Genomic DNA, 16,847 nt, shown 5'->3' with positions numbered 1-16,847 from the left:
ACGAGGGCTGTACAGGTTTCATGTCACAATGTAATAGTGACTATGTTCCAAATGGAAACCTTTTCTCTTTATAGTGCACTACTTTTGCCCAGGGTGTGCACTATAGGGAATAGGGTGCCATTTGGAACGTATGCCGCATAAAGGTCTGAGGTTAACACAAGCGTAGGAGATTTGTATATGTTTTGTTCTATGAGATCATATTAGTCAGTTATCATGAACTTCATGAATTATAAAGCCTTGTGTGCTGTATGTGTTTTTTTAAATAACATAAATGCTTCAAAATGACCAAGATTATCATAGAACAAAACGTATAAGATCTCCTAAGCCTGTGTTTACCACAGACCTTATTTTTCGGCATTTACCCAAAAACTCAGTACATTTCCCCATAGGCTTTGTCCAACGAACCATTAATGAGTTTGTGCCTACAAAAAAAAATACAAAAAAAAACCTGACAATAATATTGCTTTCAATGCCGGACGCCCAATTGCTAAAGTGTTGCAGGGCCGTTACGATGATCATGAAAGGATCATCCGCAGGGCTTCAGCCATGATATGACTGACAGTCACGTGTGAGTGTGTGTTTGTTCTGGGGGAAATTATGGGTTTGGTGTTCATGTAGTCACTCTGGGAAGACTCCTCTCTTTAGTCTGAGTTGACTATCATTTACAGACAAATGTAATAATGAATCATGTCCTGTGGGGCCCAGTCGGTAGAGCATGATGCTTTGTATGTATGCATGACTGTAAGTCTCTTTGAATAAAAGTGTCTGCTAAATGGCACATATTTGATTATTATTTTATAAAGATGTAAATGTAGAGAGTGGCTAGGGTGAGCTACAGGAGGTGTGTGTGTGGGGGTAAAGTCTACACCTGTTGTATTCGGCGCATGTGACAAATCAAATTTGATTTGACTTGTGTATGTTTGCCTATAGCTGCAGTGAGATTTAAAGTAGACCAGTAAATCTCTCTCTTCCCCCCAAACAAACTATAGGCCTCTCAATTTCTAATTAAGCTATCTGTATGATGTGAAGTGACTCTGGATAATGATGCTCACTGGAAAGTTTACTCAAAAATATCATGAAAAACAGGAAATGTTGGCCTACACATTCGCCACAACGTGGTGAATGGTTATACGATTTGGCGCATTACACGTCTGTGATAATATAAGTGCAACATTATGTTAGTTTACCTGACTGACTGTTGCAGGAGACAGTCACATAACCACAGACCAAGTGCGATGGTCGTCACTGACAGGTGCTAGGTAGACCTATGTAGCAACCGCGTGATGAGTAACTCTGCCTGAGACTCAAACACTTGCATTATGCTCTAGCTTAGCAGGCTAACACAGTCTTGTGGGCAAGACGCAGGTTCGAACCCCGGTCACTCACATTGGTGCCGTGGCCCAGGTGGGTCTCTGCGAGTTCTACCAGAAGCAGTGAAATATGATATGGAGCGAGTCCATATAACAGTCCCGAGATAAGAGGGGGAAATCAAACATATGACTAATGCGATACGAGGTTCCAAGCCCTAACACACAGAGAAATATCACATTTGAAGGGCATCTAAAGTCACACACCGGTTGAGGGCAGAAACTTTGTGAAGTTCAGAGTGCACTGCCAACAGAGTGAGGATGTTTTTTACTCAAGAGTCTGTGCAGTCAGTCACCCTGCTAGATGTGCAGCAGAGAGAGTTGCTTACAGTCGACGAGGGCCAGATTGTTGTTCACAGTGAAGTGACAGGGAAGGATGTTATGAGACGCACGCTACCATCGTGTGACGAGCATGTGTTGTTTATTTAGGTAGAGCAGAGCAGTCACTGTCTCGTTCGGTTTGGCATACAGTGTATCATTACATTTACCCTGATTGTTGTGCACTGCAAAGGGATAGCAGGGGAGCTTCAGTTTCACGACAAAACTGAGAACTTTCAAGATGAACGTTTACTGGATACCCACGATCCTCCTCTCCCTCTCCAGTGCTGCCAACGTGATAAGCTCCCACTACTGTAACGGTAAGATCTGAGCCTGTTTAAAAGCTCACGCTCTATAATAGTTATGACTGAAAACACGATGCATAATGTACTATCTATCCAGGTGTAATGTATAACAAATTACTTTATTATTGCTGTGTAACTACTGTGAAAAAAGTGGCATGTATGTAAAATGTACATGTAACAACAAAATAAAAAGCTGGGGGGGATATGGGCCAAAAATGTAAACATATAACAGATCTGGGTCAGTCCAGGATGGCGCAACGTTTGTAGAAAAGGGAATCGTTTCAGCTCTAAACTATTACATTTCTGTCTGAATGTTTCACCATTGGACTTTGTCATTAACGTTCATCTATATTCTCAGTATCAACAAATGTCACCTCAGGCATGATCCATAGCACTACCAGAACATTCTGATAACAAGAACAAAAGCCAAAGGTTGCCCAATCAAAGGGTTGCAGATCATTCAAGATTTCAATGCTCACCAAGCTGCATGGTTTTATCAGGTGGGGATGCTAGTTGCAGTGGTTTGGATCTCTCCAACACATTACTCAAACTACTGCAGTTAAACCCCAATTACAGATGTGTATATGCTTTAACATCTAGACTGCAGCTATATTATGAATAGAATAAGCAGGTTTATATAATGCATTGAAGTTGTTGTTTCCTCATTCTGATAGGACTTGCAGAAAGGAAACGGCAGGGGTGGGGGTGATAACGATTCAACTAAGTGACTCACATGTTCTAGTCCACACAGTTACGGGACTGCGTCTCTTTTTGAAATCTCAGGCCACAACAGTTGTTTTGGAGCATGTTCAATGTGTGGGTTAAAATACTGTGAAACGATGCATACGAATAGTCAAAATTTGAGAGGGTAAAAAGGCTAGGTAAGCCTCAGAAGCCATTTCCTGTGTGTGTGCGTGTGTGTGTGTGTGTGTGTGTGTGTGTGTGTGTGTGTGTGTGTGTGTGTGTGTGTGTGTGTGTGTGTGTGTGTGTGTGTGTGAGAAAGAGTGCACTGCGCATGTGATGGAAGAATACGCAGTGTATGCAGAGGGTTGCAATTCCACTGAATTGGGGATAGTTTAACCAAAATATGCCACAAGACCTAGAATTGCCTTATGTGTATCCCACACAAAAAGTTTCACTGTTATAAGCTAACTTTTTGGAAGAATTTAAGCAAAATGCCAGGGCTTAACTTCCCATGGACAATTTCCGGAAAAATACCAGAAATTTACCGGAAAGTTTCCGACCCTCTGCAACCCTAGTGTGTGCACACACATTTTACTATACTTGTGAGTACCAAAAGTCCTCAAAAATTCAGATAATTCCTCACTTGTATAAAAGCTATTTTAGGCTTAGGGGTTAGGTTCAGGGTTTGGGTTAGAATTAAGATTAGGTTTAGAATTGGGGTTAGGGTTTGGAGTCAGGGGTTAAGGTTATGGAAAATAGGATTTTGAATGGGAATCAATTGTTAGTCCCCCAAAAGTCCTCACAAGTATAGAAATACAGTGTCTTGCATAAGTATTCACCCCCTTGGCATTTTTCCTATTTTGTTGCCTTACAACCTGGAATTATTATATTTTTTTTTGGGGGGGGGGTTGTATCATTCGATTTACACAACATGCCTACCACTTTGAAGATGCAAAATATGTTTTATTGTGAAGCAAACAAGAAATAAGACAAAAGAACTGAAAACTTGAGCGTGCACTACTCACCCCTCCAAAGTCAATACTTTGTAAAGCCACTCTTTGCAGCAATTACAGCTGCAAGTCTCGTGGGGTATGTCTTTATAGGCTTTGCACATCTAGCCACTGGGATTTTTGCCCATTCTTCAAGGCAAAACTGCTCCAGCTCCTTGAAGTTGGATGGCTTCCACTGGTGTACAGCGATCTTTAAGTCATACCACAGATTCTCAATTGGATTGAGGTCTGGGCTTTGACTAGGCCATTCCAAGACATTTAAATGCTTCCCCTTAAACCACTTGAGTGTTGCTTTAGCAGTATGCTCAGGGTCATTGTCCTGCTGGAAGGTGAACCTCAGTCCCAGTCTCAAATCTCTGGATGACTGAAACAGGTTTCCCTCAAGAATTTCCCTGTATTTTGCACCATCAATCATTCCTTCAATTCTGATCAGTTTCCCAGTCCCTGCCGATGAAAAACATCCCCACAGCATGATGCTGCCACCACCATGCTTCACTGTGGGGATGGTGTTCTTGGGGTGATGAGAGGTGTTGGGTTGGCGGCAGACATAGCGTTTTCCTTGATGGCCAAAAAGATAGTGTCATCAGTCTCATCTGACCAGAGTACCTTATACCATATGTTTGGAGAGTCTCCCACATGCCTTTTGGCAAACACCATACGTGTTTGCTTATTTTGTCTATAAGCAATGGCTTTTTTTCTGGCCACTCTACTATAAAGCCCAGCTCTGTGGAGTGTACGGCTTAAAGTGATCCTATGGACAGATACTCCAGTCTCCGCTGTGGAGCTTTGTAGCTCCTTCAGGGTTATCTTTGGTCTCTTTGTTACCTCTGATTAATGCCCTCCTTGCCTGGTCCGTGAGTTTTGGTGGGCGGCCCTCTCTTGGCAGGTTTGTTGTGGTGCCATATTCTTTCAATTTTTAATAATTTATTTAATGTTGCTCCGTGGGATGTTCAAAGTTTCAGATTTTTTTTATAACCCAACCCTGATCTGTACTTCCCCGAGCTCCTTGGTCTTCATGGTGCCGCTTGCTTAGTGGTGTTGCAGACACTGGGTCCTTTCAGAGCAGGTGTATATATACTCAGATCATGTGACACAGATCATGTGACAGATTGCAAACAGGTGGACTTTATTTAACGAATTATGTGACTTCTGAAGGTAATTGGTTGCAGCAGATCTTATTTAGGAGCTTCATAGCAAAGGGGGTGAATACATATGCACGCACCACTTTTCTGTTTTGAATTTTTTGAATTTGTTGAAACAAGTTATTTTTTTCATTTCACTTCACCAATTTGGACTATTTTGTGTATGTCCATTACATGAAATCCAAATAAAAATCCATTTAAATTACAAATTGTAATGCAACAAAATAGGAAAAACGCCAAGGGGGATGAATACTTTTGCAAGGTACTGTACATAGCTGTTTATGTGTGTGTGTTCAAGATCAAAGAGACAAGAAATTTGGCAAAGGACAGGAGTGGAACGTTAGCTAAAAAGACTTGTAACCAGAGTAGGTTTCTACTAGCCTGGTCCCAGATCTGTTGACAATGACTCAAATGCTGTCATTGTCAAGCTGAATAGTCTGGTGTCTCAGTAATCTGTTTGGCATGACAATTCCATAAGGACTTGGCAAGAGAGCTGAAACAGACTGGCACCAAGGCTAGGTTTACACATTGCACTCACCAAATCTTGCTGTGTCAGATCATTGATTTCTTCAAGGAAAGAAGGAGGGAAGTATTAAAACAGGGCCCTTGTCTACTTCCCTTTGATATAATGGGTACAACTGACTGCCTCTATTTGACTTTTGACGTTCCCTCACCAGACAAGCTCAGAACGTTCTATGTGGTCCGTGTGTCTGTCAACGGCATTGCATCGGTCAGATGCCCCAACCTGACAGGCAAGGACCAGGAGGAGATGAGATTCCACCTTTACCTGGGCTTGGTCGAGGTTGGCAACCACACTCACGACAGTGCTCACAACCACAACTCCACAGAGACCGTGAGTCCTGTTGGGAAGGGTCTGGGGCTGAGGGTGAACAATCAGGACCATACGGTCAGTTTTGTCCTCTCTGGAATGACCACGGAGCGCGCTGGAGTCTATACCTGTGAGGGGCACCCCATGTACCCACCTCCCATTGAGAAAGTACCAGACGAGCCTCAGACCTTGGTCCTGGTTGAAGGTATGTTTACTTCAAAAGGAACTGATCTATACAAGCACACACAAATACACACGGGTGCGCACATGCACGCACAGTAGTTCAAAATGCTATATCTTGATTTACAGGAATATACACTGAGTGTACAAAACATTAGGAACACCTGCTCTTTCCATGACAAAGACTGATCAGATAAATCCAGGTGAAAGCTATGATCCCTTATTGATGTCACCTGTGAAATCCACATCAATCAGTGTAGATAAAGGGGAGGAGACAGGTTAAAGAAGGACTTGAGATATTGATTGTGTATGTGTGCCATTCAGAGGGTAAATGGGCAAGACAAAGATGTAAGTGCCTTTGAATGGAGTATGGTAGCAGGTGCAAGGCACACCGGTTTGAGTGTGTCAAGAACTGCAACGCTGCTGCGTTTTTCATACTCAACAGTTTCCTGCGTGTATGAAGAATGGTCCACCATCCAAATGTCATTCAATTAACTTGACACAACTGTGAGAAGGCTGTTCTGAGGGCAAAAGGGTTTGCAACTCACTATTAGGAAGTAGGAAGGTGTTCCTAATGTTTTGTGCACTCAGTGTATATTCCGATGTACTTGTGCTTAAAGGCCAAACGGGCCAGTTTACTGGACCTAGATAAGCCTATTTCTTTTACTTAAATGCACTTTCAGTGGTAAAACTAAAGTACCCCAGGAGTAGGCTTAATCTGGATCTGTAAAACTACTCCTTGAAGTTTAAAACTCACATCTCTCTCTCTCTGATTGGCTGGTCAGCATACCAGTGCCAGGCAGGAAAGACTGTGGGATGTGTAGAACCTAGAGTGCATGGTGTCCCTGTTTGGGCATGGGTGCTGGGGTTCTGGGTCACCACCATCTATGGCCTGGTTGTCACGGTCATCGCCTTTGTCATCTGGGTGAGCGACATCTTGCTTCCTTTCATCAAAGAGAGGGTAACTTGTCTTACATCCATGAGTTGCTGTGATGAAAACATATAAGTAATCTCTCAAGCCTTGGCATAAATTCAATGCACAATTAACTATTTAGTCCAACAATGCAATATAGTATTCAGTACCAGTCAAAAGTTGAGACACATCTACTAATCAAAGTTTTTAAAAACTATTTTCAACATTGTAGAATAATAGTGAAAACATTAAAACTATGAAATAACACATATGGAATCATGTAGTAACCAAAATAAGTGTTAAACAAATCAAAATATATGTTATATTTGAGATTCTTCAAAGTAGAAGTTTAGACATGATTCCATATGTGTTATTTCATAGTTTATACAATAATAGTGAAGACATAAATGTAGAAAATAAAGAAAAACAATTGAATGAGGTGTGTCCAAACTTTTGACTGGTACTTTATGTATTTAAAACATAAATGATGCATGGAGACAGTTGTATACAACTACAACTGCATACATATACACAGCTCACCCTACTCACGCTCCACCTCTTTCTGTGAATTTGATCCTCAGCTCAGACTGAGGAGAGTGGAGTGTTCCCAGAGCGACTACATGAACATCAAACCCAAAGCTCCACTCAGGGGGCCCAGGAAGAAGCACGGGGTCCAGCATCCAATCCGAATGGGACGATACTGATCAGTCATCCTCAGATCAGTCATTCTCAGACAAAAGCAACACGAGAGTTGAGCCTTTATTGGCCCTTGAGAGCTGACTGGAGAAACAGACCAAGTTCTTGATGTAAATACGAAAGCTAGCTCTTCAAATGACGAGGTGTACATCTAAATTGTACATCTGATTGCGTGTAAATAAAGATTTGAGTTATCTTATAAATGTTGATCAAATAATTATAGTCTGATGTAATATGATCTTCTGGGAAACTATTGAGAATGGAGTCTTAAAGTTGTGGGCAGTATACTATATAAAACAATATCGCCTTGCATACTGAGCGAACGCACACGCCCACACACACGAATGGGTTAAGCGTACAGACACAGGGATATCATATCTGATTTGTAGTGGGTAAGTAGTGAAGAGGAAGACCCTAGCTCTGTGGTGAATGGGTCTCACAGGAAACAGTGGTTTCCGAATATGAGGGGACTGAACCACATTTTCACTCTCTGAGAGGCACTGATTGTCATGTACAGTATATGTATCAAAATAAGGGACTGCCTTACATTGAAACTGGCACACTGAATTACAAATCCCTGCTTGTCCTTCTAATGGACTAATTCTTTGTTACTGTACTTAAGTATTTTTCTTTTTATCTAATCAAGCTGGTGCTTCAAATCGAGCATTCCCAAGCTACAGGCCTCTCTCAACTGTTTCAGTGTATTGCAATATTTTAGTTTTAACCATTGTTTACAGATTTTTATAGAACAACTTACAACTCGTCATTTAACTCAGCCACAAGGAAATGTTGAAATACAAAAAAACTGCTGTAATGACTAAAACAAAAAAAAACACACCTAGCATAATTTCCTGTCTGCTGTTTCCTTGGAGGCTTGTGTTTTGTGCCATTGTGCACTAGAGTATGCATAAGAGGGACTGCACCTTGATGTTGTACACCTTGCAGTTTCTATGTAGTTAGGGCAAACGCATTAAACCAGCAGACTATGAGGGCTGTACAGGTTTCATGTCACAATGAAACAGTAGCTACATCCCAAATGGAAACCTTTTCTCTTTATAGTGCACTACTTTCACATTATACATTACCTATACTGTATGTATTCCTGCATTCGTGAAGGATTCAGACCCCTTGACTTTTTCCAAATGTTGGTACGTTACAGCCTTATTCTAAAATTGATTAAATTGTTTTTTTCTCCTCATCAATCTACACCACAATACCTTGTACCTGAGTTTAGACATTTTTGCAAATGTATAAAAAAATAAACTGAAAATCAAATCAAATCCAATTGTATTTGACACATACACGTGTTTTGCAGATGTTATTGCGAGTGTAGCGAAATGCTTGTGTTTCTAGCTAACAGTGCAGTAATATCTATCAATTTCACAACAATACACACAAATCTAAAGTAAAGGAATGGAATTAAGAATATATAAATATTTGGGTGAGCAATGTCAGAGCAGAATAGACTAAGATACAGTATAATAGGATAGAATACAGTATATACATATGAGATGAGTAATGCAAAATATGTAAACATTATTAAAGAGACTAGTGTTCTATTATTAAAGTGGCCAGTGATTCCATGTCTATGATGGCTAACAGTATTCTAACAATATTTAACTCTCTGATGGCCTTGAGATAGAAGCTGTTTTTCAGTCTCTCGGTCCCACCTTGCACTGACATCCCATGCTGGATGATAGCGGTGTGCCCGGTGATGCGTTGGGCAGACCCTACCACCCTCTCGAGAGCCCTGCGGTTGCGGGTGGTGCAGTTGCCGTACCAGGGGGTGATACAGCTCGACAAGATGCTCTCAATTGTGCATCTGTAAAAGTTTGTGAGGGTTTTAGGTGCCAAGTCAAATTTCTTCAGCCTTCTGAGGTTGAAGAGGGGCTGTTGCGCCTTCTTCACCACACTGTCTGTGTGGGTGGACCATTTCAGTTTGTCAGTGATGTGTACGACGAGAACTTGAAGCTTTCCACCTTCTCCACTGCAGTCCTGTTGATGTGGATAGGGGGGTGCTCCCTCTGCTGTTTCCTGAAGTCCACAATCAGCTCCTTTCTTTTGTTGACGTTGGGTGTGAGATCATTTTCCTGGCACCACACTCCCAAGGCCTCACCTCCTCCCTGTTAAGCTGTCTCGTCATTGTTGGATATCAGGCCTACTACCGTTTGTGTCGTTTGCAAACTTGATGATTGAGTAGGAGATGTGCGTGGCCACGCAGTCATGGGTGAACAGGGAGTACAGGAGGGGGCTGAGCACACATCCTTGTGAGACCCCAGTGTTGAGAATCAGCAAAGTGGTGTTTTTTCCTGCCTTTGCCACCTGGGGGGGGGGGGGGGGGGGGGCTCATCATGCAGTCCAGGACCCAGTTGCACAGGGCAGGGTTCAGACCCAGGGCCTCAAGCTTAATGATGATCTTGGAGGGTACTATGGTGTTGAATGCTGAGCTTCAGTCAATGAACAGCATTCTTACATAGGTATTCTTGTTGTCCAGATGGGATAGGGCAGTGTGCAGTGCGATGGGATCGTCTGTGGATCTATTGGGGCGGTAAGCAAATTGAAGTGGGTCTAGTGTGTCAGGTAAGGTAGAGGTGATATGATCCTTGACTAGTCTCTCAAATCACTTCATGATGGCAGAAGTGAGTGCTACGGGGTGATCGTCATTTAGTTCAGTTACCTTTGTTTTCTTGGGTACAGGAACAATGGTGAACATCTTAAAGCATGTGGGGACAGTAGACTGGGATAGGGAGAGATTGAATATGTCCGTAAACACTCTAGCCAGCTTGTCTGCACATGCTCTGAGGAAGCGGCTAGGGATGCCATCAGTTTGGGCCGGCAGCCTTGCGAGGGTTAACACACTGTTAATTCTTACACAGGGACACTAAGTCAATCTTAAATGAATCATTGTTTATTGTCAGTGCGCTGAAGAGGTTCCAACCAGCTCACTGCACCATACTACACATGTTAACCAGGAGCTCTTCCTGGGCATACCCAGCAGTTGTCTTATATACGGCTATACACAGACAAGTTATATTTGCATGATTTAGCAGAATTAATTAATCATTACCGTTTTGTTTCATAACATGTGACAGACCAACACCTCATGAGGCTTCTCCTCTCTAAGCTGAGACCTTGAAACAAAATGGAGTCATGATCAGATTTTCAGAAAGGAGGGGAGGGTGGGTCTTGAAGGCATCCCAGAAGTTGGAGTAGCAGTGGTTGAGTGTTTTAGCAGCGCGAGTACTAAAGTCAATGTGCTGATAGAACTTCTGTAGCATTTTTTCTCAAATTTGCTTTATTAAAATCCCCAGCTACAATAAATGCCGCCTCAGGATATGTGGTTTCTAGTTTGCATAAAGTCCAGTGACGTTCTTTGACGGACGTTGCGGTATCGGCTTGAGGGGGGATATATACACAGCTGTGACTTTAACCAAAGAGAATTCTCTTGGGAGATAATACGGTCAGCATTTGATTGTGAGGTATTTTAGGTTGGATGAACAAAAGGACTTTAGTTCCTGTATGTTATCACAATCACACCATGAGTCGTTAATCATGAAATATACACCCCCGCCCTTCTTCCCGGAGAGATATTTATTCCTTTCTGCACGATGAACTGAGAACCCAACTGGCTGGACGGACTCAGACAGTATATCCCGAGAGAGCCATGTTTCTGTGAAACAGAGTATGTTACAATCCTTGATGTCTCTCTGGAAAGAAATCCTCACCCTGAGCTCATCAACTTTATTATCCAGAGACTGAATTTCAGCAAGTAATATACTTGGAAGTTGGTCTAGAAGACCACGCGAGTACCTCTCCTCCGCCGGCTGTGTTTTGGATCAGCGTCTGGAATCAGTTCAATTGCCCTGGGGGATACGAACAAAGGATCCAATTCGGGAAAGTTGTAATGCTGATGGTTCTGGTGAGTTACCGCCACTCTGATATCCAATAGTTCTTCCCGGCTGTATGTAATAACACAACAAAAATTCTGGGCTAATAATGTAAGAAATAACACAAAAAATGAAATACTGAAAAGTCTCCTAAGAGCTAAAAGCACAGCAGCCCTCTGTCAGTGCCATTTTCATCAGTATTTTTACATAAGTATTCAGACCCTTTACTCAGTACTTTGTTAAAGCACCGTAGGCAGCGATTACAGCCTCGTGTCTTCTTGGGTATGATGCTTCAAGGTTGGCACACCTGCATTTGGACAGTTTCTCCCATTCTTCTCTGCAGATCCTCTCAAGATCTGTCAGATTTGATGGGGAGCATTGCTGCACAGCTATTTTCAGGTCTCTCCAGAGATGTTCGATCAGGTTCAAGTCCAGGATCTTGCTGGGCCACTCAAGGAGTCAGAGACTTGTCCCAAAGCCACTCCTGCATTGTCTTGGCTGTGTGCTTAGGGTCATTGTCCTGTTGGAAGGTGAAGCTTCACCCCAGTCTGAGGTCCTGAGCGCTCTGGAGTAGGTTTTCATCAAGGATCTCTCTGTACTTTGCTTCGTTCATTTTCCTCTCTACTCTCCCAGTCCCTGCCGCTGAAAAACATCCCCACAGCATGATGCTGCCACCATGCTTCACCGTAGGGATGGTGCCAGGTTTCCTCCAGACGTGACACCTGGCATTCAGGTCAAAGAGTTAAAACTTGGTTTCATCAGACAAGAAACACTTGTTTCTCATGGTCAGAGTTCTTTAGGTGCCTACAGGCAAACTCAGAGTGGGCTGTCATGTGCCTTTTACTGAGGTGTGGCTTCCATCTGGCCACTCTACCATAAAGGTCTGACTGGTGAAGCGCTGCAGAGATGGTTGTAATTCTGGAAGGTTCTCCCATCTCCACAGAGTAACCATTGGATTATTGGTCACCTCCCTGACCAAGGCCCTTCTCCCCGATTGCTCAGTTTGGCCGGGCGGCCAGCTCTAGGAAGTCTTGGTGGTTCCAAACTTCTTCCATTTAAGAATGATGGAGGCCACTGTGTTCTTGGCGACCTTTAATGCTGCAGACATTTTTTGGTACCCTTCTCCAGATCTGTGCCTTGACACAATCCGGTCTCTGAGCTCTAATTTCGAAAAACCCGTTTTCTCTTTGTCATTATGGGGTATTGTGTGTAGATTGATGAGGAAAATGTTTTATTTAATCCATTTTAGAGTAAGGCTGTAACGTAATTTTGGGGGAAAAAGTCAAGGGGTCTGAATACTTTCCCAATGCACTGTAGGGAATAGGGTATGATTTGGGACGCATTCTATACATCTCATCCATTTTTGTCAGCAAGTCTACATATGCACAATAGCAAATTAATAAAGGAAAATAGTAACCAGTTATGTGACCAACATTGTGAAAACCTTTGACAGTTTCTCCAATAAATTAAACACATTTTTAAAAACAGACATTTTAGTAGATTCCTGTTTTTATTACATTTTATTTTAGTTACAGGCATGAATATAGACCACTTAGTTATCACATCATTTCCCAACTCTACTAAATGACATGCCAATAAGTTGAACAGTTTCACTCTTGGTAAGGCCACCAACTCATCACATCAGTATTGTTCTCAAGTGCAAACATATTCTATATGACTAGTGCCCTGGTTTGTTTATCATGTCACATGACCTGGATTTTGACCGTTATTTTAAGCCTTTTTCAAAAATGAGAATTAGACCAAAAATGTATTTTAGAATAACGTAAAAAAACGTGGAAAAGGTTAAGGGGTCTGAATACACTGTACGTATATATGCACAGCACCAGTCAAAAGTTTGGGCACACCTACTCATTCATAAAAAATAAAAAATAAAAAAAGATTTTCTACATTGTACAATAATAGTGAATACATCAAAACTATGAAATAACACATATGGAATCATGTACTAACCCAAAAAAATGTTAAACAAATAATTTTAGTTTCGTCAAAGTAACCACCCTTCGCCTTGATGACAGCTGTGCACACTCTTGGCATTCTTTCAACAATCTTTATGACATAGTCACCTGGAATGCATTTCAATTAACAGGTGTGCCTTGTTAAAAGTTAATTTGTGGAATTTCTTTCCTTCTTAATGCGTTTGAGCCAATCAGTTGTGTTGTGACAAGGTAGGGGTGGTATACAGAAGATAGCCCTATTTGGTAGAAGACCAAGTCCATATTACGGCAAGAACAGCTCAAATAAGCAAAGAGAAATGACAGTCCTTCATTACTTTAAGACATGAAGGTCAGTCAATCCAGAAAATGTCAAGAACTTTGAAAGTTTCTTCAAGTGTAGTCGCAAAAACCATCAAGCGCTATGATGAAACTGGCTCTCATGAGGACCGCCACAGGAAAGGAAGACCCAGAGTTATCTCTGCTGCAGCGGGTAAGTTCATTAGAGTTAACTGCACTTCACATTGCAGCCCAAATAAATGCTTCACAGAGTTCAAGTAACAGACACATCTCAACATTAACTATTCCAAGGAGACTGAGTGAATCAGGCCTTCATGGTTGAATTGTTGCAAAGAAACCACTACTAAAAGACACCAATAAGAAGAGACTTGGTTGGGCCAAGAAACACAAGCAATGAACATTAGACTGGTGGAAATCTGTCCTTTGGTCTGATGAGTCCAAATTTGAGATTTTTGGTTGCAACCGCCGTGTCTTTGTGAGACGCAGAGTAGGTGAACGGATGATCTCTGCATGTATGGTTCCCACCATGAAGATTGGAGATGGTGTGATGGTGCTTTGCTGGTGACTAGGTCTGTGATTTATTTAGAATTCAAGGCATACTTAATTCTACTTGGTACTCATCCCGGATCCGGGAGCACCCTCATCAGTAAAAAAGCTGACTAGCATCACAAGTAAATACTAGCATCTAAATATCATGAAATCACAAGTCCAAGACACCAGATGAAAGATACACATCTTGTGAATCCAGCCATCATTTCCAATTTTTTAAATGTTTTACAGCGAAAACACAATATGTATTTCTATTAGCTAACCACGATAGCAAAAGACCCAACCGCATATTTTCACAATTTTTTTACTGCATAGGTAGCTATCACAAATTCGACCAAATAAAGATAGTCACTAACCAAGAAACAACTTCATCAGATGACAGTCTTATAACAGCTTTATTGTATAGCATATGTTTTGTTCGAAAAATGTGCATATTTCAGGTATAAATCATAGTTTTACATTGCAGCCACCATCACAAGTCTCACCAAAGCAGCTAGAATAACTACAGAAACCAACGTGAAATACCTAAATACTCATCATAAAACATTTATGAAAAATACACGGTGTACAGCAAATGAAAGACAAACATCTTGTGGATCCAGCCAATATTTCAGATTTTTTAAGTGTTTTACAGCGAAAACACAATATAGCATTATATTAGCTTACTACAATAGCCTACCACACAACCGCATTCATTCAAGGCACGTTAGCGATAGCGAATAAACCAGGAAAAGATATACATTTTTTCACTAACCTTCTCAAACTTCATCAGATGACAGTCCTATAACATCATATTACACAATACATATATGGTTTGTTCGAAAATGTGCATATTTAGCGGCACAATTCGTAGTTTTACAATGTGAATACGTAGTGAAAATGCAGAAATATTGTCCGGAGAAATCTTGGAGGCACCTAATCTAATCAAATAACTAATAATAACTTTACTAAAAAATACAGGTTGGACAGCAAATGAAAGATACACTAGTTCTTAATGCAACCGCTGTGTTAGATTTTTAAAAATAACCTTAGTACGACATACAGCTTACGTTATAGCGAGACAGCGTCCAAAATCAGCGCCCAAAATACGACGACACATTTGACAGAAATACGAAATAACATCATAAATGGTTCCTACTTTTGATGATCTTCCATCAGAATCTTGTACAAGGGGTCCTTTGTCCAGAATAATCGTTGTTTGGTTGTAGAATGCCCTCTTCATCTGTAGAACGCTAGCCAACGCTAGCCATGCGGCACAGAAGTGTCCAACTCACCATAACGCATAACAAAGAAAATACCGAAAATCGGAATAAACTGATATAAGTCGGTTTAATATAACTAGTTGATGATGTTTTTAACACATATATCAAATAAAATCAGAGCCGGATATATCTAACGCCTATAACGAAAGCTTTTCAGAACGCAATCCTGAGGTCCCTCTCGCGCCAAGTTGAACGGTGAAAAGACTAGACCCACCGTTCCAAGAGGTCTTGTTCGGCCTCAGATAGAGCTATACACCCCATTCCAACTCTCACTACCTACTGACATCTAGTGGAAGGCGTATGCAGTGCATGTAGATTGTAGACCCATAGATTCCATGCAAATTAATAGGCTGACCCTGGAACAGAGCCCCCGATTTCAGATTTCTCACTTCCTGACAGGAAGTTTGCTGCAAAATTAGTTCTGTTTTACTCACAGATATAATTCAAACGGTTTTAGAAACTAGAGTGTTTTCTATCCAATAGTAATAATAATATGCATATTGTACGAGCAAGAATTGAGTACGAGGCAGTATAATTTGGGAACGATTTTTTACAAAGTGAAAATAGCGCCCCCCTATTGACAAAAGGTTTTAACCTGCATGGCTACCACAGCATTCTGCAGCGATACACCATCCCATCTGGTTTGTCCTTAGTGAGAGTATCATTTGTTTTTCCAACAGGACAATGACCCAAAACACACCTCCAGGCTGTGTAAGGGCTATTTGACCAAGAAGGAAAGTGACCGAGTGCTGCATCAGATGACCTGGCCTCCACAATCCAATTGAGATTGCTTGGGATGCGTTCGGCCGCAGAGTGAAGGAAAAGCAGCCAACAATTACTTAGCATATGTGGGAACTCCTTCAAGACTGTTGGAAAAGCATTCCTCATGAAGCTGGTTGAGAGAATGCCAAGAGTGTGCAAAGCTGTCATCAAGCCTAAGGGTGACTACTTTGAAGAATCTAAAATATATTTTGATTTGTTTAACACTTTTTTGGTTACTACATGATTCCATGTGTTATTTCATAGTTTTGATGACTTCACTATTATTCTACAATGTAGAAAACAGTAAAAATAAAGAAAAACCCTTGAATTAGTAGGCGTGTCCCACTCAAAACACAGGGGGATGTGTGTGTGTCTGATATACACACAGACATGAAAACAACTTATACACACACACACACACTCTCTGTGTTAGCATCGGTTTTTGATACTATCACTCAGCGTGATATCTGCCCAGCAATTATGCGTGTCAGTTAACACTGTGACGCTGTAATGGAGGTGACATGTAGGTTTGAACAGCTGTATGCGGTGCAGTAGCATTTTTTTGGGTTACTACATGATTCCATATGTGTTATTTCATAGTTTTGATGTCTTCGCTAATATTCCACAATGTAGAAAAAATTAAATAAAATGAAGGCTGAAATGAGTAGGTGTCCAAACTTTTGACTGGTAC

At 41.4% G+C, this 16,847-nt stretch overlaps 1 protein-coding gene across 1 annotated transcript; it reads left to right on the top strand.

The window, feature by feature from the left end:
• Positions 1 to 1,687: 1,687 nt before the first annotated feature.
• Positions 1,688 to 8,636, top strand: LOC120033504 (T-cell-specific surface glycoprotein CD28-like). Its single transcript, XM_038979870.1, has 4 exons — positions 1,688 to 2,005; positions 5,504 to 5,860; positions 6,621 to 6,760; positions 7,330 to 8,636. Exons 1-4 carry the CDS (start codon positions 1,927 to 1,929, stop codon positions 7,450 to 7,452), a joined length of 699 nt encoding a protein of 232 aa, XP_038835798.1. The 5' UTR covers positions 1,688 to 1,926; the 3' UTR covers positions 7,453 to 8,636.
• The last annotated feature ends 8,211 nt before the right edge of the window (positions 8,637 to 16,847 follow it).

This window comes from Salvelinus namaycush, chromosome 40 (assembly GCF_016432855.1).
Source record: "Salvelinus namaycush isolate Seneca chromosome 40, SaNama_1.0, whole genome shotgun sequence".
In the NCBI taxonomy this organism is placed as follows: Eukaryota; Metazoa; Chordata; class Actinopteri; order Salmoniformes; family Salmonidae; genus Salvelinus; species Salvelinus namaycush.
Note: the sequence above shows the minus strand (reverse complement) of the source record. Positions and strands in the feature narration are given on the sequence as shown.